The 19,871-nt window shown below is 54.5% G+C and overlaps 1 protein-coding gene across 1 annotated transcript; it reads left to right on the plus strand.

Annotated features, from left to right (window-relative positions):
• The first annotated feature begins 4,136 nt into the window (after positions 1 to 4,136).
• LOC119929523 (adrenodoxin, mitochondrial-like) lies at positions 4,137 to 19,854 on the plus strand. Its single transcript, XM_038747695.1, has 8 exons — positions 4,137 to 4,294; positions 12,807 to 12,931; positions 13,137 to 13,266; positions 14,472 to 14,591; positions 17,557 to 17,563; positions 18,971 to 19,074; positions 19,269 to 19,337; positions 19,788 to 19,854. The coding sequence occupies exons 1-8, from the start codon at positions 4,137 to 4,139 to the stop codon at positions 19,852 to 19,854; spliced, it is 780 nt and encodes a 259-aa protein (XP_038603623.1).
• The last annotated feature ends 17 nt before the right edge of the window (positions 19,855 to 19,871 follow it).

A 19,871-nucleotide genomic window follows, 5' to 3' on the forward strand; every position in this document is an offset into this window, starting at 1 on the left:
CCACTCCCTCCATCCGCACCTATGACCCCATCTTTTTGCACCTTCTCAAAGCGCTTGACCCCTCCCTCGTTCCCTCCCTCACCGCCATCTTCAACTGTTTGCTCTCCAATGGCTTTTTCCTCACTTCTTTCAAACATGCTCAAATCTCTCTATCCTGAAAAACCCTCCTTTGACCCCAAAGCTCCCACCAGTTATCGCCCCATCTCCCTCCTGTCATTCCTCTCCAAACTCCTTGAGTGAGTTGTCTACAGTAGCTGCCTCCACTCTTCCTATTCTCTCCTTGCTCCCCTCCGATCTGGCTTCCTCCCACTACACTCTATTGAAACCTCCCTCTCAAAGGTCACCAATGATCTTCTTGCCAAATCCAACGGCCTCCACTCCATCCTAACCCTCCTCGACCTCTCAGTTGCCTTCGACACTGTCGACCACCCATTTCTCCTGGACACATTATCCAACCTCGCCTTCATGGACACTTGTCTTCTCCCGTTCTTCCTCCTTTTTCTCTCGATGCTCCTTCTCAGTCTCTTTCGCGGGCTCCTCCTCTGCTTCCCACCCCCTCACTGTGGGAGTCCCTCGAGGCTTAGTTCTAAGTCCTCTTCTATTCTCCAGCTATACCCACTCCCTTGAAGAACTCATTCACTCCACGGCTTCAGCTATCATCTCTGTGTGGATGTTTCCCAAATCTCCAACTCCAGCCCTGATTTCTCTCTCCTGTAGTCTCACATTTCCTCCTGCCTTCAGATCAGCTCTTCCTGAATATCCTGGCAACACCTCAAACTTAATAATAATAATAATGGCATTTATTAAGCACTTACTATGTGCAAAGCACTGTTTGAAGCACTGGGGGGTTACAATAATAATGATAGCATTTATTAAGTGCTTACTATGTGCAAAGCACTGTTCGAAGCACTGGGGGGTTACAATAATAATGATAGCATTTATTAAGCGCTTACTATGTGCAAAGCACTGTTCTAAGCACTGGGGAAGTTACGAGGTGATCAGGTTGTCCCACGGGGGGCTCCCAGTCTTAATCCCCATTTTACAGATGAGGTAACTGAGGCCCAGAGAAGTGAAGTGACTTGCCCAAAAGTCATGCAGCTGACAATTGCCAGAGCCGGGATTTGAACCCATGGCCTCTGACTCCAAAGCCCCAGCTCTTTCCACTGAGCCACGCTGCTTCTCTGAAACAGAGCTCTTCATCTTTCCACCCAAACCCCATCCACTCTCTGACTTTCCTATCACTGTAGACACTGCAGAGAAGTAGCGTGGCTCAGTGGAAAGAGCATGGGCTTGGAAGCCATAGGTCATGGGTTCTGATCCTACCTCCGCCACTTGTCAGCTGTGTGACTTTGGGCAAGTCACTTCACTTCTCTGGGCCTCAGTTACCTCATCTGTAAAATGGGGATTAAGACTGTGAGCCCCACGTGGGACAACCTGATCACCTTGTATCCCCCCCAGCGCTTAGGACAGTGCTTCGCACATAGTAAGCGCTTAACAAATGCCATCATTATTATTATTAACCCCACCATCCTCCATCTCACAAGTCTGTAAGCTTCGCTTGTTAAAGTTGAGGTTACTCAACTCACCTCTCTTTCAACCCACGTATTCAATTTGTCCTCAAATCCTGTTGGTTCAGCCTTCACAATATCACTAAAATCTTCCCTTTCCTCTCCATCCAAACTGCTACCACATGAATATGAGCACTTATCTTATCCCGCCTTGATTACCACATCGACCTCCTTGCTGACCTCCCTGCCTCCTGATTCTCCCCACTCCAGGTCATACTTCACTCGGTTTCCCGGATCATTTTTCTACAAAACCATTCAGTCCATGCTTCCCCACTTCTCAAGAACTTGCAGTGATTGCCCATCCACCTCTACATCAAACAGAAACTCCTTCCAGTCACAGGTAAGTTTAGAGATTCTAGTTTAAGTTCCAGGCCTGGGGGGCTGTTTAGAGCCTTTTTTGTTCTCAAAGCCCCCACCCCCGCCCCACTTTCTCTCTCTAAATTGGCTGGCCTCATCTGATGTTACCAGGCAGGCTGGAGGGAGGTTGTGGTCGGATGTAGGGGTGCGTTACTAGGCTCGGGCTGGGGAAACTGAGGCTCAGGAGTGGGTGGGAGCTGGCTATCCATGATTGGGGAAAGTAGCCCAGGTGCTTGGGCTTGACCGCCCCTGCCTGAGTGTCCCCAAGTCACACCGGGTGGGTCTTCCTGTTTCCCGCCAGCAAAGGGGGGCTGGGGAGAGTAAACGGCAGACAAACCTCTCAGAACCCCCAGATTCATTCATTCATTTAATCGTATTTATTGAGCACTTACTGTGTGCAGAGCACTGTACTAAGCGTTTGGGAAGTACAAGTTGGCAACATATAGAGACAGTCCCTACCCAACAGTGGGCTCACAGTCTAGACAGCAGTGGGCTGGAGAGCCCCTGAGGAGGGTCAAATCTGGCAGGGTGCCTAGGTTGGAAAGTCGCCGGATGGGGAGAAAGAGTACAGTTAGATGCGGTCACACGGTGCACTGATTAGCGGGAATTGATGCCATTGCACAGTGTATTGCATGTGGTCATTGCCCACCATCCCAAGCATGTCCTGGCATGATGCTTCTTTATCATGGAAAGAGCGGCCCGGGTTGCCCAGAGGGCTGGACTCGGCCCCGGGCAGATGGTGGTGACCACCGGGATATTCTGGGCAGACAGTAAAGGGCTGGAAGGCCCCAGGTGGTCTCTGGCTTTGGCTTGGGTGTCCCCGGTCAACCACTCCTCCTCCCGCCACTCCTCCCCTCCTCTTTTTCTCTCTCCTGAGCCTCCCCACATCGCTCCTCCTCCTCTTCCCCCTCCCACCTCCCACTCTTCCCATCCTCCTCTTTCTCCTCCTCCTCCACCCGTCTCCTCTTCCTTATCCTCCTCTTCCCCTCCTTCTCCTCCCCCTCCGCCTCTTTCTGCCCCTCGTTCTCCTCTCCCCCATCCTCCTCCTCCTCCTTTCCCAAGAGGAGGCAGTCTGCCACGTCCAGGAGGGCGACTAAAATCACACATTCTACTTGAGTCTGGTGGATATGGAGGACCAGGCCTGGCCATGGCGTGGGCCCCGGGTAGCCCCAGAGACTCTGTGGCTTCTCCCCAACAGGCCAGGCTCCTGAGAGGAGAGCCAGGTGTGCCCGTAGACTGACAGAGGGTCGCCAACTCAGGCCTGCCCTGCCAGTTATCCCGGGTAGGATTTCAGAGCTTGTGTGTGCATGCATGCATGCGTGTGTGTATACATGCATGCTAGTGTGTATATGTTCGCCCTGTGTCAGGATGCAGACTTGGAGGCCCCAGGGGAGGACCCAGGATTGTTGGTTGGCCCCCACCCCTGCTCTGCCCTGATGTGCCAGACATCCTTTACTCGTACTTCCCAACTTGTACTTCCCAAGCGCTTAGTACAGTGCTCTGCACACAGTAAGTGGTCAATAAATACGATTGATTGATTGATTGATTGATTGGTATCTCCTTTATTCCCTGGGCCAAGGTTCACCAATGGCCGGAATTCCCCCTTCCCCTTCAAGGACAACCCCCCCAACCCCCGGGCCCGGAGCCTTTCCCATTAATCGGCGGGGAGGCAGGCGGAGGAGGGTACCCTCCCACGCAGGAAGGAGGATATGGGTGGGGCCATGCATTGTTGCAGTGAACAGACAGGGTGACTTTGCCCTGGAATCTGGGGGGTGAGGGAGGGGGCGGATGGGCCTTCCTGTCAAGATTTAACTGTCCCGAGCCTCAGTTTCCCCATTGATGAGATGGGGAGAAGGAGACTCACCCTGCTCAGGTTCACAATCTCTCCACCTCTTGGGGTTTTAGTCTCTGAATTTGCCAATTTCAGCCAATAAGATTCAATCGAGGCCCGTGAGCCATCGGGCCCCTTCGCCCACTTAGGCAAGGCGGGAGGCCGCTCGGCCTTGGGTCCAGCCCACAGTGTCCCTGGGGCCGGCCGCTCCCCAGATGTGCGTCTTTAGCCACCCGCCCGCGTGTGGCCTTGCCGCTCTGGCCTCCTCGGAGTCGGGCTGGGCTGGGCCAGGGCTTCCCCCCACCACAGAAAGTTTGTTTTTCCACCCCTACTTATACCGTGGTCGGGTGTGAAATCGGGGGAGAGAGGAGAACCGGGATATGAGCATGATGGCCCAGGGGCTACTGGGGTCTGGTCGACTCCTGCTGTCTGGGCTGTCCCTGGGGCTGCGGCTAAGGGAGGCCGGACGCGGGATCACCCTCCGACAGTTTGGCCAAACACGGCGGCGCAGGGACCAGGAACAGGACCAGGGATCGGGGTAAGTCAGGGTCTGTCCCCTCTACCCTGGCCCTAGGGTAGGAGAAGCAGCATGGCAGAGTGGACAGAGCACAGGCAGGTGTCAGAAGCTCATGGGTTCCAATCCCGACTCCGCCACTCGTCTGCTGGGTGACCTTGGGCGACTCATTTCACTTCTCTGGGCCTCTGTTCTCTCATCTGTAAAATGGGGATTAAGACTGTGAGCCCTGTGTGGGACAGGGACCGACACCGACTCGCTTGTAGCCGCCCTAGTGCTTAGAAAAGTGCCTGGCACATAGGAAGTGCTTAGCAAACACCATGCTGTTATTATTACACAATAATAATTGTATCGTTACCGATAATTGTATTGTTAGCAATATTGTATTATTACAATAATAACAATAATGATCCGGGGTCTGTTCCCTGTGCCCCAGCCCCGGGATAAGTCAGAGTCCGTCCCCTCGGTCCCAGACCCAGGGTAATCCAGGGTCTGTCCCTTCTGCCTTGGCCCTAGGGTAATGCAGGGTCTTTCCCCTCTACGCTGGCCCTTGGGTAAATCCAGGGCCTGTCCCTTCTGCCCCAGTTCCAGCCCAAAACTTGTCAGCTGCTCCCTGCCCTCCCCAGGGACCTAGACCCCATTTCTGGGAAAGGATAGAAGAGGGCCTAGCCCCTTGAGAAGCAAGGCCCACATTTCCTCCTGCCTTCAGATCAGCTCTTCCCGAATACGCTGGCAACTCCTCAAACTTACCATATCTGAAACAGAACTCTTCATCTTCCCACTCCAAACCCCGTCCTATCACTGTAGACACAGTAGAGAAGCAGCGTGGCTCAGTGGAAAGGGCCCGGACTTTGGAGTCAGAGGTCGTGGGTTCAAATCCTGGCTCCACCAAGTGTCAGCTGTGTGACTTTGGGCATTAATAATAATAATAATGATAGCAATTATTAAGCGCTTACTATGTGCAAAGCACTAATAGCAATTATTAAGTGCTTACTATGTGCAAGGCACTGTTCTAAGTGCTAGGGAGGTTACGAGGTGATCAGGTTGTCCCACGTGGGGCTCACAGTCTTCATTCCCATTTTCCAGATGAGGTAACTGAGGCCCAGAGAAGTGAAGTGACTTGCCCAGAGTCACACAGCTGACAAGTGGCGGAGCCGGGATTTGAACCCATGACCTCTGACTCCAAAGCCCGGGCTCTTTCCACTGAGCCATGCTGCTTCTCTGGGCCTTGGTTCCCTCATCTGTAAAATGGGAATGAAGACTGTGAGCCCCCTGTGGGACAACCTGATCACCTTATTTCTACCCCAGCGCTTAGAACAGTGCTTCGCGCTCAACAAATGCCATCATTATTATTATTATTCACAGAATGAACTGTGAATGAACAAATTAGAACTGAGGTGGACAAGACTAATCCGGGGGAGCCGTAGGGTGGGGAAGTGAGAAATGGGGGGGGGGGGGGGTGCGCGGTCTTCATCTCCCCTATTAGTCTCTCCCTTCTGCATTGCTTAGGACTTGGTATTCACTCCACCCTAAGGACTTATGTACCTATCCTTATACGCTAACATTTCCTTTCTCCGTAATTTATTTTATTAATAATAATAATAATAATGTTGGCATTTATTAAGCGCTTACTATGTGCAAAGCACTGTTCTAATGACTATCTCCCTGTCTAGACTGTAAAGTCCTTGTGGATGGGGATTGTGTCTACTAACTCTTTTGTACTGGACTCTCCCAAGCGCTTAGTACGGTGCTCGGCACACAGTAAGCATTCAAAACATCAATGAATCGTATTTATTGAGCGATTTCTGTGTGCTAAATGCTTGGGAGAGTATGATATAACAGTGTAGCAGACACTGTGCTCAATGAGCTTACCTTGATTGAATGATGACAACTGGGGAGGTCATGGGATGGGGTGGGGGCAAGTCAAGGGAGAACTGTAGACCCTTTGTGGTAATAATAATAATAATAATAATAATAATAATAATAATGCATTTATTAAGCACTTACTATGTGCAAAGCACTGTTCTAAGCACTGGGGAGGTTAAAAAGTGATCAGGTTGTCCCACGGAGGGCTCACAGTCTTAATCCCCATTTTACAGATGAGGTAACTGAGGACCAGAGAAGTTAAGTGACTTGCCCAAAGTCACACAGCTGACAATTGGCAGAGCCGGGATTTGAATCCATGAGCTCTGACTCCAAAGCCCAGGCTTTTTCCACTGGGCCACGCTGCCACTTGTCTCCTGTGTGCCCTTGGGCAAGTCACTTCACTTCTCTGGGCCTCAATTCCTTCATCTGTAAAATGGGGATGAAGACTGTGAGTCCCAAGTGGGATAACCTGACTATCTTGTATCCTCCCCAGCGCTTAGAATGGTGCTTGGCACGTAGTAAGCGCTTAACAAATACCAACATTATTATTATTATTATTCTCTGTGCCTTAGTTACCTTATCTGAAAAACGGGGATTGAGACTGTGACCCCCGTGTGGGACGGGGATTGTGTCCAACCCTATTTGTTTGTATCCACCCCAGTGCTTAGTACAGTGCCTGGCATATAGTAAGTGCTCAACAAATGCCATTAAAAAAAGGATACTGTGGGACAGTGAGAGCAGTGAGGAACAGCTGGGGCCGTGGGAGCCGAAAGGGGCAGTGAGGGGAAATGGGAGAGGGGGAAGTGGGGACAGGGACAGTGAGGAGCAGTCTGGGTGGTAGTAAACTGAGTCCCAGCTGGCCAGCCATTTCCCTGAGGGGAGAATGGGGGCCCACAGGGGAAGGGAACTTTGGAGAAAGCCACTGGGAGAGGAATGGGAGAGGGGGTCCATGAGGGCTTTCTTCAGCAGCCATAGACATCAATCGTTTGGTCAGGATGTAACTACACCAGGGAAACGATAATCACAATTATGGTACTTGTTAAGCACTTAGTATGCACAAAGCACTGTTCTAAGCACTGATGCAGATACAAGATAGTCAAGCTGGACACAATCCCGATCCCACACGGGGCCCACAGCCTAAGTAAAAGGATAAAGGATGTAATCCTCGTTTTACAGATGAGGGAACTGAGGCCCAGAGAAGTTAAGTGACTTGTCCAAGGACACCCAGCAGAACCAAGATTAGAACCCAGGTCCACTGACTCCCAAGCCCACGATCTTACCACTAGGCCATGATGCTTCTCTCCACGGCCTTGGCAACTCTCCACATTTACTGGAAGCAAATTCTTGTAATGCACTAAGTGAATTCTACCTTCTTAGGCTAGCTCGATGGGCCAGAGAGAGAGGGGGCAAGGGAGGGAAGGGGTATCTACACTGTCCTTTATTACTCCCCACTGCCCCCGACCTGATTACCCTCACTGTCCCCGCACTGTCCCCTCTGCCCCACTGTCCCTCACTTCCACTGCTGTCCCCACTGTCCTCCCGCTCCCCACTGCCCATCTGGAGTTCCCCCGCTGTCCTGACTGTCTTCACGGAGTGGCTTAGTGGGAGTCAAAGAATCTGGGTTTTAATCCCTGCTCTGTCACATGTCTGCTGTGTGACCTTGGGCAAGTCGCTTAGCTTCTCTGGGCCTCGGTGACCTTCCCTGTAAAATGGGGATTAAGAGTGTGAGCTCTACGTGGGACAGGGACTGTGTCCAACCTGATTAACTTGAATCTACCCCAGTGCTTAGAACAGTGCTTGGCACATAGTACGCACTTAACAAGTACCATTATTATTGTTGTTCACTGTCTCCACTTTTCTCCACCGTCCCTCACTGTTCCCCTGTCCACCTCTGTTTGCTACCGGCCAGACTGTTCCTCACTCCCCTTTCCCACTTCCCCGTCCCCCATTTTCCCCCCTGCTCCTGTTGGCACCCACTGTCCCAATTATTCCTCAGTGCATCCCGCCATTAATAATAATAATAATAATGGCATTTATTAAGCACTTACTATGTGCAAAGCACTGTTCTAAGTGCTCGGGTAGATATAAGGTAATCAAGTTGTCCCACGTGGGGCTCACAGACTTAATCCCCATTTTCCAGATGAGGTGACTGAGGCACAGAGAAGTGACGTGACTTGCCCAAAGTCACACAGCTGACAAGTGGCAAAGCCGGGATTTGAACCCATGACCTCTGACTCCCAAGCCCGGGCTCTTTCCACTGAGCCACGCTGCTTCTCTATCCCCTTTCCCTTACTGCTCCCCAATGTCTCTCACTGCCCCCACCGTTTCCCGGTGCCCCCCGTCGTCCCCCTCCCCAACACTGCCTGGCACCAGCGGAGACACTAGCCCCGCATGGCAGTTCTGGCTAGCCTCACACCAAGTTAGGATGGGAGTTTCCAGAGCCACCGGAGACCGGTCACATCAGCAACACTTCAACACGATCAGCCCCAGTCAATCGACCAGCTGAAAATATTTACTGAGCGCTTACTCTGGGCAAAGCACTGTGCCTTAAGGACAGTCCCGTGGGGAAGACTGACACTAGGATCGTATACTGGCTGGGGGAGAGAGTTGGCATGGAAGGGATGGAGTGGGGAAGTTGGTGGGAGAATGCACAGGAGGCTGAGAACCCCTTTCATTCAATCGTATTTATTGAGCGCTTACTGTGTGCAGAGCACTGTACCCCTTAGGGGCTCAGATGGCACAGAACCGCTGACGTGACCGCGTGGGGGATATCGGTGATGAATCTGGGAAGGCCTCCTGGAGGAGATTTGATTTCAGCAAGCCTTGTCCAGTTGGGCTGTAATGACAGTTTGTCCTGATGCAGCCAGACAGGAGGAGAAGGAGGAAGACAACTTGCCAAGTTGCCAACTTGTACTTCCCAAGCGCTTAGTACAGTGCTCTGCACACAGTAAGGGCTCAATAAATACGATTGATTGATTGACAGGGCGGCTTCTTACTCTTCCTTTTCCTTCTCCGCCTCCTCCTCCCTGCTGCAGAGGGGCTGGGAGGCTTTTCTGGGGATGGGGGAAAGGACCTCTGTTCTGGGATCCTCTCACCCTGATCAAGCGGGATGCCTGGTCACGCCGCTCCTGCCCTTGGCATCCTGGCCAGTTGGACCCCCCGGGGGTGGGGGAGAGGCCATTGTATTTTGGGCAGGCCCGGGTGCCGCTTGCCCTTTGGCTGCCCTGGTGACGTGGGCCCTGGTGAGGCACCTCAGAGCCCAGGAGAGAGACGGGGTGGGGTGCGAGGGCCAGCCCAGGCGCGCTGGGGCTTTGGGCTTGCGCAGAGAGGCATCAATCACCTCTGCCAGCCTTGGCGGGATGGGGAGCCCGACAGCTCAAGGCTGGCAGGGTTTGGTCAGGGCTACATTTGACGACGGTTAGGCTCGGCTCCAGGGCCGTAGCCTTCAGCGCGCAAAGTGAGGTCCGAAATCAGGGCCATCTTCCAGTTGCCCCTTCCAGCGGGTTTGCTTTCCCAAGAGGGCCGACTGCCCTCTTCTCGCAGGTGTCCCAGGTTCATCCGTTGGCACTACCAGGAAGTCCCTCTGGATAGCTGTTGCAGCTTTTGCCTGTGGCATTAAAGCCTCTTTTCCCACGATCTGGTTCCTTTGGACCTGGGGGAGACTGGGCCGGCGGGCTCAAAAAGGCTGTATGCCGACAAGGCCCAGCTGGGGCCCTGACATTGGTTGCCGGTGGACTCCCAGACCGTCCCGATGTCTTAGCCTGGTCCTTCCAGCTCCCTCCCCGAGACCCCCAAGCCCTCAGCGGCTGGTGCCAAGGCCGACAGCCCCTCCGGTTTGCTGCTGCCAACTTGTATCTACCCCAGTGCTCAGTACAGTGTCTGGTATCTAGTAAGCACTTAACAGATACCACAATTATTATTATTACCCTCTCCAGAGGGGCCGGGAGAGGCACACGTTTGGCCCCTTCAGCTCCCAAACGCCAGGGCCCACAGCCCTGAGATGAGGCCCCGGCCAGGAGGCTCCGGGCTCAGATCCCCTGCCCGGCCCAGGACTGAAGGCGGGTCTTTACTCCTGATAGCCTCTCCTCAGAGCAAGGGTCCTCAGACCAGCAGCCCCGGGAAGCAGGGCACTCCCGGTGCCGGAGGAGCGGGGAGCGGCATCTCCTGCTAGCTGCAGTGGGGTCTGCAGAACGGAAGTGTTCAGAACTGAATTGTAACTGAATAATGGCACAACCATCCTTGCCGTTTCACAAGCCCGCAACCTTGGTGTCATTCTTGACGCCGCTCTCTCACCCTATGCGGTCGATCCGCCACCAAATCCTGCCGGTTTCACCTTCACAGCAATTTCCAAGATCCACCCTTTCCTCTCCGTCCAAAACCACTACTACGTTAGTAGCCCTACTGGATTACCACATTGGCCGCCTTTCTGACTTCCCAACTCCTGCCCGCTTCAGTCCACTGCTCGGATTATCTTTCTACAGAAACGTACAGGGTAAAAATCTCCAGGGGTTGCTTATCTACCTCCATATCAGGCAAAAACTCCTCACTATTGGCTCAAAGCTCTCCATCACCTCGCCCCCTCCTACCTCACCTCCCTTCTCTCCTTCTCCAGCCCAGCCCGCACCCTCTGCTCCTCTGCCGCTAATCTCCTCACCGTGCCTCGTTCTCTCCTGTCCCGCCCTCCCCCTGGCCTGGAATGCCCTCCCTCCACACATCTGCCAAGCTAGCTCTCTTCCTCCCTTCAAAGCCCTACTGAGAGCTCACCTCCTCCAAGAGGCCTTCCCAGACTAAGCCCCGCTTCGCCTCAGCTCCCCCTCCCTTCTACATCTCCTCGACTCGCTCTCTTTGCTCTCCCGGCCCCACGGCACTTATTTATATATGTATATATCTATAATTCTATTTATTTATATTGACGCCTGTTTACCTGTATCGGCGTTCTATCTCCTCCCCCCTAACTGTGAGCCTGCTGCGGGCAGGGATTGTCTCTCTTTATTGCTGTATTGCACTTTCGAAGAGCTTAGTACAGTGCTCTGCACACAGTAAGCGCTCAATAAATACGACTGAATGAGTGAATGAAAGTTAAGCACTTACCATGCGCCAGGCACCGAACTAAACACTGCGATGGATACAGGCACATTGAGATGGACACAGTCTCAGCCCCCATTTTACAGATGAGATAACCAGGTCCCCTCTTTCATTCATTCGATTGTATTTATTGAACACTTACTGTGTGCAGAGCACTGTACTAAGCGCTTGGGAAGTACACATCGGCAACATATAGAGACGGTCTCTACCCAACAACGGGCTCACTTTCCTCTCCTACTCCCTTCTGGGACGCCCTAACTTGCATCCTTTGTTCTTCCCCACTTTCAGACCTACAACACTTATGTACATATCTGTAATTTATTTATCTTTGTTGATGTCTGTCCACCCCTCTATACCATAAGGTCATTGTGGGGAGGGCACGAGTCTGTTTATTGTTGTATTGTACTCTTCCAAGAGCTTAGTAGTTTTCGCTGCACACAGTAAGTGCTCAATAATAATAATAATTTTGGTATTTGTTAAGCACTTACTATGTGCCAAGCACTGTCCTAAGCGCTGGGGGAGATACGAGGTGATCAGGTTGTCCCATGTGGGGCTCACAGTCTTAATCCCCATTTTCTAGGTGAGGTAACTGAGGCCCAGAGAAGTTACGTGACTTGCCCAAAGTCACACAGCTGACAAGTGGCGGAGGCGGGATTAGAACCCATGACCTCTGACTCCCAAGCCCGCACTCTTTTCACTGAGCCACGTTGCTTCTCTAAAAATTATGCACTTACTATGTGCGAAGCACTGTTCTAAGCGCTGGGGTGGATACAAGGTGATCAGGTTGTCCCACGTGAGGCTCACAGTCTTAATCCCCATTTTCCAGGTGAGGTAACTGAGGCACAGAGAAGTTAAGTGACTTGCCCAAAGTCACACAGCTGATAAGTGGCAGAGGTGGGATTAGAAACCATGACTTCTGACTCCCAAGCCTGCACTCTTTCCACTGAGCCATGCTGCTTCTCTAAGAATTAAGCGCTTACTATGTGCGAAGCACTTTTCTAAGCGCTGGGGTGGATACAAGGTGATCAGGTTGTCCCACGTGGGGCTCACAGTCTTAATCCCCATTTTCCAGATGAGGTAACTGAGGCACAGAGAAGTTACATGACTTGCCCAAAGTCACACAGCTGACAAGTGGCGGAGCTGGGATTAGAACCCATGACCTCTGACTCCCAAGCCTGTGCTCTTTCCACTGAGCCACGCTGCTTCTCAATAAATATGATTGTATGGATACCTGGGGTACAGAGAATGATGATAATGATGATGGCATTTATTAAGCGCTTACTATGTGCAAAGCACTGTTCTAAGCGCTGGGGTGGATACAAGGTGATCAGGTTGTCCCACGTGGGGTTCACAGTCTTAATCCCCATTTTCCAGATGAGGTAACTGAGGCCCAGAGAAGTGAAGTGACTTGCCCAGGGTCACACAGCAGACAAGTGGCAGAGCTGGGATTTGAACCTATGACCTTCTGGCTCCCAGGCCGGGCCATAGCCATTACAACACGATGCTTCTCCACATTGGGCGCCCAGAGAGGTCCTCCCGCCGGCTCTGCCTCCGTCCCCCAACTCCCTCCGTCTCTCCCCTCCAGTCTGCCTGCCACCATCACGTTGCACTTCATCTACCAGGATGGACGGAAGGTCACCGTCTCCGCCAAGGAGGGCGAGAGCCTACTCCAGGTGGTGATGAACCACGGTCTGCACATCCCCGGCTTCGGTGGGTCACCCCGCGGTCCCCCGTCCCCTCCCCGCTTCCCACACCCACCCTGGGGCCCGCCGCTCGCTCGCCACCAGCTAGGCTGACCGTCAGCTGCGGACACGGTGTGGCCGGGCCCTCCCTCGCCCCCCGCCCGGCCCTGTGGCCCTCCTGCCCCGAATTAGCCCCTGCTGACCCCATCGTTGCCCGTCTCCCCACCGCCCAGGGTCCTGCGAGGGCATGCTGGCCTGCTCCACCTGCCACCTGATCCTGGAGCAGGCGGCCTACTCCAAGCTGCCGGGCATCTCGGAGGAGGAGTTGGACATGCTGGACCTGGCCTGTGGCATCACGGACACGTGGGTCGGCCACGGCGGGGAAGGGGCAGGGCGGTGGGCAGGGATGGGGGCTGGGACGGGCCAGGGCCCAGGGGTGGGCTAGGAGAGGTGTGAAGCTCCTGGGTGCCGGGCCGGGCGGACGGGGCAGGGGCCAGGCTAGCAGGGGTCAGGGCATGAAGGGAGGGGAGCGGGGCTAGGGCCGGCCGGGAGATATAATAATAATAGTAATGGTTAAGCGCTTACTATGTGTCAAGCGCTGTTCTAAGCGCTGGAGTTCCTGTGGGCAAGTGCTTAGTACAGTGCTCTGCACATAGTAAGTGCTCAATAAATACGATTGATGATGGGCAGGGCAGGGGCGGAGCTAGGGGCGGGGCCTGAAGGTCCAGGGGGCGGGGCCAGTGGAGGTGGGCGTGGTCAGGGGCGGAGCCTGCGCACCCCGGGGGCGGGGCCAGGGTGGAGGACGCGCCAGCGGGGCGTGGGTGTGGGAAGGGGGGCGTGGCCAGGGGCGTGGCCTGGGCGTCCAGGGGCGGGGCGGTGGAGTGGGCATGGCTAGGGGCGTGGCCATGGGGAGGTGGGCGTGCCAGGGAGGGGCCTGGACATCCCGGGTGTGGCTAGGGGCGCTGGGCGGGGCCATAGCGGTGGGCGGGGCCAGCGACGCGGCCTAGGCCTTTCGGGGGCGGGGCCAGTGACGGCGGGCACGGCTAGGGGCGGGGCCAGGGGAGCTGGGCATGGCCAGGGGCGGGGGCAGGGGTGGGGCCAAGCAGCCTGGGGGCGGGGCCAGTGGAGGTGGGCACGGCTAGGGGGGTGGCCGTGGGGAGCTGGGCGTGGCCAGAGGCGGGGCCTGGAGATCCTGGGGGCGGGGCCAGGGGCGGTGGGCGGGGCCACGGTGGTGGGCGTGGCCAGGGGCGGAACAGGGATGGGGCGAGGCCAGGGGTGTGGCCTGGGCTTCCTGGGTTTGGGGGGGGGGGCATTTGAGGCGGGCGTGGCCAGGGGCGTGACCTGACGATCCTGGGGTGGGGCCGGGGCGGTGGGCGGGGCTAGGGGCGTGGTCGGCGGGGCCAGGGGCGGGGCCTGGCGATCCGGGGCGGGGCCAGGGGGTGGGCGTGGCAACGAGGAGAGGCCGGGGGTCCGGGGGCGGGCTGACCGGAGCCCACCGCCCCCCCCTCCGAGCCCTCAGCGCCCGCTCCCCCTCTCCGTCCGTCCCTCCCTCCGGTCCCCCCCCCCAGGTCCCGGCTGGGCTGCCAGGTGATTGTGAGGCCGGCCATGTCCGGGCACACGTTCCTGGTGCCCATGCAGGTCAGCGATGCCCGCGGGGAGCCGCGGGAGCGGGAGCGGGAGCAGGAGCCGTGAGCCGTGAGCCGTGAGCCGCCCGGACCTCGGCCTGCCCGCTGTCCCCTGGCCTTGGGGGCTGGAGGGCTGGCCCGCACCACCGGACCGCCCCCCTTGCAGGACGGATTGCTGCGGACAGCGGGGCCCAATAATAATAATAATCATGATAATAATTAATAATGATGGCATTTGTTAAGCGCTTTCTATGCGCCAAGCACTGTTCCGATCATAATAATGGTGATGGTATTTCCTAAACGCTTACCATGTGCAAACCACTGTTCTAAGCGCTGGGGAATCAATCAATCGTATTTATTGAGCGCTTACTGTGTGCAGAGCACTGTACTAAGCGCTTGTACATCCCAAGCGCTCAGTACAGTGCTCTGCACATAGTAAGCGCTCAATAAATACGATTGATTTGGGAAGTCCAAGTTGGCAACATCTAGAGACGGTCCCTACCCAACAGCGGGCTCACAGTCTGGAAGGGGGAGACAGACAACAAAACAAAACATATTAACAAAATAATAAGACCTAAACCGTGATATCTATTTCTCTGCGTCTCAGTTTCCTCAACTGTAAAATGGGGATTCAATACCTGCTGTCCCTCCTACTTAGATTGTGAGCCCCATGCGGGACAGGGACGGTGTCCAACCTGCTTTAAACTCTAGATTATAAACTCGCTGGGGAGGCTACCGGGTGATCAGGTTGTCCCACGGGGGGGGCTCGCAGTCTTCATCCCCATTTTACAGATGAGGGAACTGAGGCCCGGAGAAGTGAAAGCGACTTGCCCAGAGTGGCGGAGGCAGGATTTGAACCCGTGACCTCTGACTCCAAATAATAATAATAATGGCATTTATTAAGCGCTTACTATGTGCGAAGCACTGTTCTAAGCACTGGGGAAGTTACAAGGTGATCAGGTTGTCCCACGGGGGGCTAACAGTCTTAATCCCCATTTTCCAGATGAGGGAACTGAGTCACAGTGAAGTGACTTGCCCAAAGTCACACAGCTGACAATTGGCGGAGCTAGGATTTGAACCCATGACCTCTGACTCCAAAGCCCGGGCTCTTTCCGCTTCGCCACGCCGCGGGAGGTGCAAGCTCATCAGTTCGCCCCACTGGGGGCTCCCCGGTCCCCATTTTCCAGAGGAGGTCACTGAGGCCCCGAAGAGTGAAGTGGCCTGCCCAAGGGGACACAGCAGACAAGTGGCGGGGGTGGGATTCGAACCCACGACCTGCGCCTCGCGGCCTTGGCCCGCCAAGAGGGGAGGCGGCCGTTTCCCCGCTCTGGCCGCCAGGTGGCGCTGCGAGACGCGGGCGCACGAGGCCTAGAAAATCCGCCCTCCCTTTATTGAGCGCCTACTGGGTGCTAAGCGCTGTACTGAGCGCTTGGGAGAGCACGATTTAGCATCAGAATCATTGTGGCTTAGCGGCCAGAGCCCGGGCTTGAGTGTCAGAGGACGTGGGTTCTAATCCCGGCTCCGCCACTTCTCTGCTGTGTGACCTTGGGTAAGCCGCTTCACTTCTCTGGGCCTCAGTGACCTCGTCTGTCAAATGGGGATTAAGACGGCGAGCCCCACGTGGGGCGGGGACTGTGTCCAACCCGAGGGACCGTCTCTGTATGTTCCCCATTTGTAATAATCATAATGGCATTTATGAAGCGCTTACTATGTGCTAAGCGCTGGGGAGGTTACAAGGAGATCAGGTTGTCCCACGGGGGGCTCACAGTCTTAATCCCCATTTTACAGATGAGGGAACTGAGGCCCAGAAAATAATGATAATAATAATAATAATAATAATAATAATAATAATAATAATGGCATTTGTTAAGTGCTTACTATGTGCCAAGCACTGTTCTAAGCGCTAGGGAGGTTACAAGGAGATCAGGTTATCCCACGGGGGGCTCACAGTCTTAATCCCCATTTTACAGGTGAGGGAAATGAGGCCCAGAGAATAATAATAATAATGATGGCATTTGTTAAGTGCTTACTATGTGCAAAGCACTGTTCTAAGCGCTGGGGCGGTTACAAGGAGATCAGGTTGTCCCACGGGGGGTCACAGTCTTAATCCCCATTTTACAGATGAAGGAATTGAGGCCCAGAGAATAATAATAATAATAATAATAATGGCATTTGTTAAGCACTTACTATGTGCAAAGCACTGTTCTAAGCTCTGGGGAGGTTACAAGGTGATCAGGTTGTCCCACAGAGGGCTCACAGTCTTAATCCCCATTTTACAGATGAGGGAACTGAGGCCCAGAGAATAATAATAATAATAATAATGATGGCATTTGTTAAGCGCTTACTATGTGCAAAGCACTGTTCTAAGCGCTGGGGAGGTTACAAGGAGATCAGGTTGTCCCACGGGGGGCTCACAGTCTTAATCCCCATTTTACAGATGAGGGAACTGAGGCCCAGAGACGTGAAGTGACTTACCCAAAGTCACACAGCTGACAATTGGCAGAGTCGGGATTCGAATCCCTGACCCCTGACTCCAAAGCCCGGGCTCTTTCCACTGAGCCACGCTGCTTCTCTATTTGTACTTCCCAAGCGCCTAGTACAGGGCTCTGCACACAGTAAGAGCTCAATAAATATGATTGAATGAATTTGCTTGTATCTACCCCAGCGCTTAGCACAGCGCCTGGCACATTGCAAGCGCTTAATAAATACCGTAATTATTATTATTGTTCTCTGTGCCTCAGTTCCCTCATATGTAAAATGGGGATTAAGACGGTGAGCCCCTCGTGGGACAGGAACTTTGTCCAACCCGATTAGATTGCGTCTACCCCAGCGCCTGGCCCAATACCTGACACACACACAGTAAGCGCTCAACAAATACCATCCAAACAAAAAGAAAAACAATGTTTCCTCGTGTTTCGGTTGCACTCCAGCAGGTGTTCCTCATATGGGCAGGGGGGGATTTGGGAAGCTTGTTGTCCCCTCCCTCCCCACCCCGCCGTCCTGTGGAGTCTGATCCCGTCCACAACAGAGCCTGGGTAAGTCCACCTGGATGAGTCCTGACCGGTCCGGTTTTTCCCGTACGGTCGCTGCTCCACCCGCTCCGGCCCATCCTAGTTGCCCTTCTCTGTCCCCACTCTAGCTCCATGGTCTAGCGGATAGAGCCCGGGCCTGGGAATCGGAAGGGCCTGGGTTCTAATCCCAGCCCCACCATTTAACAATAATAATAATAATGATGATGGCATTTATTAAGCGCTTACTATGTGCACCGTTCTAAGCGCTGGGGAGGCTACAAGGTGATCAGGTTGTCCCACAGGGAGCTGACAGTCTTCATCCCCCTTGTAGACTGTGAGCCCACTGTTGGGTAGGGACTGTCTCTATATGTTGCCAATTTGTACTTCCCAAGCGCTTAGTACAGTGCTCTGCACATAGTAAGCGCTCAATAAATACGATTGATGATGATGATCCCCGTTTTCCAGATAAGGTCACTGAGGCCCAGAGAAGTGGAGTGACTTGCCCAAAGTCACACAGCTGACAATTGGTGGAGCCGGGATTTGAACCCATGTCCTCTGACTCCAAAGCCCGGGTTCTTTCCACTGAGCCACGTTGTCTGCTGGATGACCTTCGGCAAGTCGCTTCACTTCTTTGTGCCTCAGTTACCTCATCTGTTACCTCATCAGTTATCTCAGTCTTCTAGACTGTGAGCCCACCTTCTAGACTGTGAGCCCACTGTTGGGTAGGGACCGGCTCTATATGTTGCCGACTTGGACTTCCCAAGCGCTTAGTACAGTGCTCTGCACACAGTAAGCGCTCAATAAACCCGATTGAATGAATCTGGAAAATGGGGATTGAGACTGTGAGCCCCACGTGGGACACGGACTGAGTCCAACCCAATTTGCTGGTATCCGCCCCAGTGCTTAGTAGAGTGCTCGGCACAGGGTAAGCGCTTAACGAATACCATTATTATTGTTATCGTTATCCTGCCCCGGCTGAGATTCATTCATTCATTCAATCGTATTTATTGAGCGCTTACTGTGTGCAGAGCACTGTACTAAGCGCTTGGGAAGCACAAAGCAGCGTGGCTCAGTGGAAGGAGCATGGGCTTTGGAATCAGAGGTCGTGGGTTCAAATCCCAACTCTGCCACATGTCTGCTGTGTGATCTTGGGCAAGTCACTTAACTTCTCTGGGCCTCAGTTACCTCATCTGTAAAATGGGGATTAAGACTGTGAGCTCCACGTGGGACAACCTGATCACCCTGTATCCTCCCCAGCATTTAGAACAGTGCTTTGCACATAGTAAGCGCTTAACAAATGCCAATTATTATATTATTATTATTACAAGTTGCAGCCCAGTTATGGGGGAATTAGGGTTCCTATAGGGGCAGACCTGGGCTTTTATTTGTGATTATTTGTGATTTCACTCCCCTGTCCCCGGGGCACCCCAGATGGAGCCGACCTATAGTCTCCTGCCACCCGCCGTGCCGATGGCACCGACAGTGATGACTCTGCAGTCCCTGCCCCTTCTGCCCCGAAGCCCCCCGGGGCCTTCGTGTGTCCCTTCACAGTTGGCATGGGGTCCCCCAAGGCCTGCGGGGACAGAGGAAGAGCAGCCTGGAGAGGTTCTCCCGGGAGTCAGGGCGGCGAGCTTTCTCGGTGGTCTCCGTGGGTGGTGGCCAAACCAGCCCTCCCACCTCAGGGCCCGGGTCTCAGCCCGAGCCTGACGGTCTCCAACCATGTCTGTAGATCCTTTGACCCCCCAACCAAACCAGGAAACCAGAAGAGTCGGGGCATACAGGGCCCGAGCCCCAACACGTATCTCTTTTTATTGAATAGTCACAACCGGGGATGGCAGAGGGCGGGGGCACCGCTATCCCCTTCCCAGAGGCGATGATACGTCCGCATCTTGGGGCCCCGAGGGGCAAACAGGGTGCCAGGAGCTGAGCCGACAACCCCGCTACAATGTTCTTGGGGGAGGCTGGGCCAACCCTCCTTCCCTCCCGCTCCCTGGTCCGTCTCTCCTTAAAGGAAGAAAAAGGACTCTTGCCTCGGCCTGGGCTGCGGGCTCAGAGAGGGGCAGTGCCTCCTCCGGGTCCACAGCCCGTCTGGGGGACATCAGGGCTCGTACTCTGCTATCTGACTCTCCCAGGCTCCGGCCCGCTTTCAGTGCCACCCATTCCCCTTCTTCCCTCTCCTTTCCCGTCCCTCCGCTTCCCCTCTGCCCTTCGGCCCCACTCCCACCAAGCAACCTGCTCTGCCACTCAGCCCCGGAGCGGTCACCGCGGCCGTGACCGCTCCTCCGTTTCGGACCAACATCCGTACAGGCCCCTGACTCGGGGCCGCCTCCGG

This window comes from Tachyglossus aculeatus, chromosome 6 (assembly GCF_015852505.1).
Source record: "Tachyglossus aculeatus isolate mTacAcu1 chromosome 6, mTacAcu1.pri, whole genome shotgun sequence".
Lineage (NCBI taxonomy): Eukaryota > Metazoa > Chordata > Mammalia > Monotremata > Tachyglossidae > Tachyglossus > Tachyglossus aculeatus.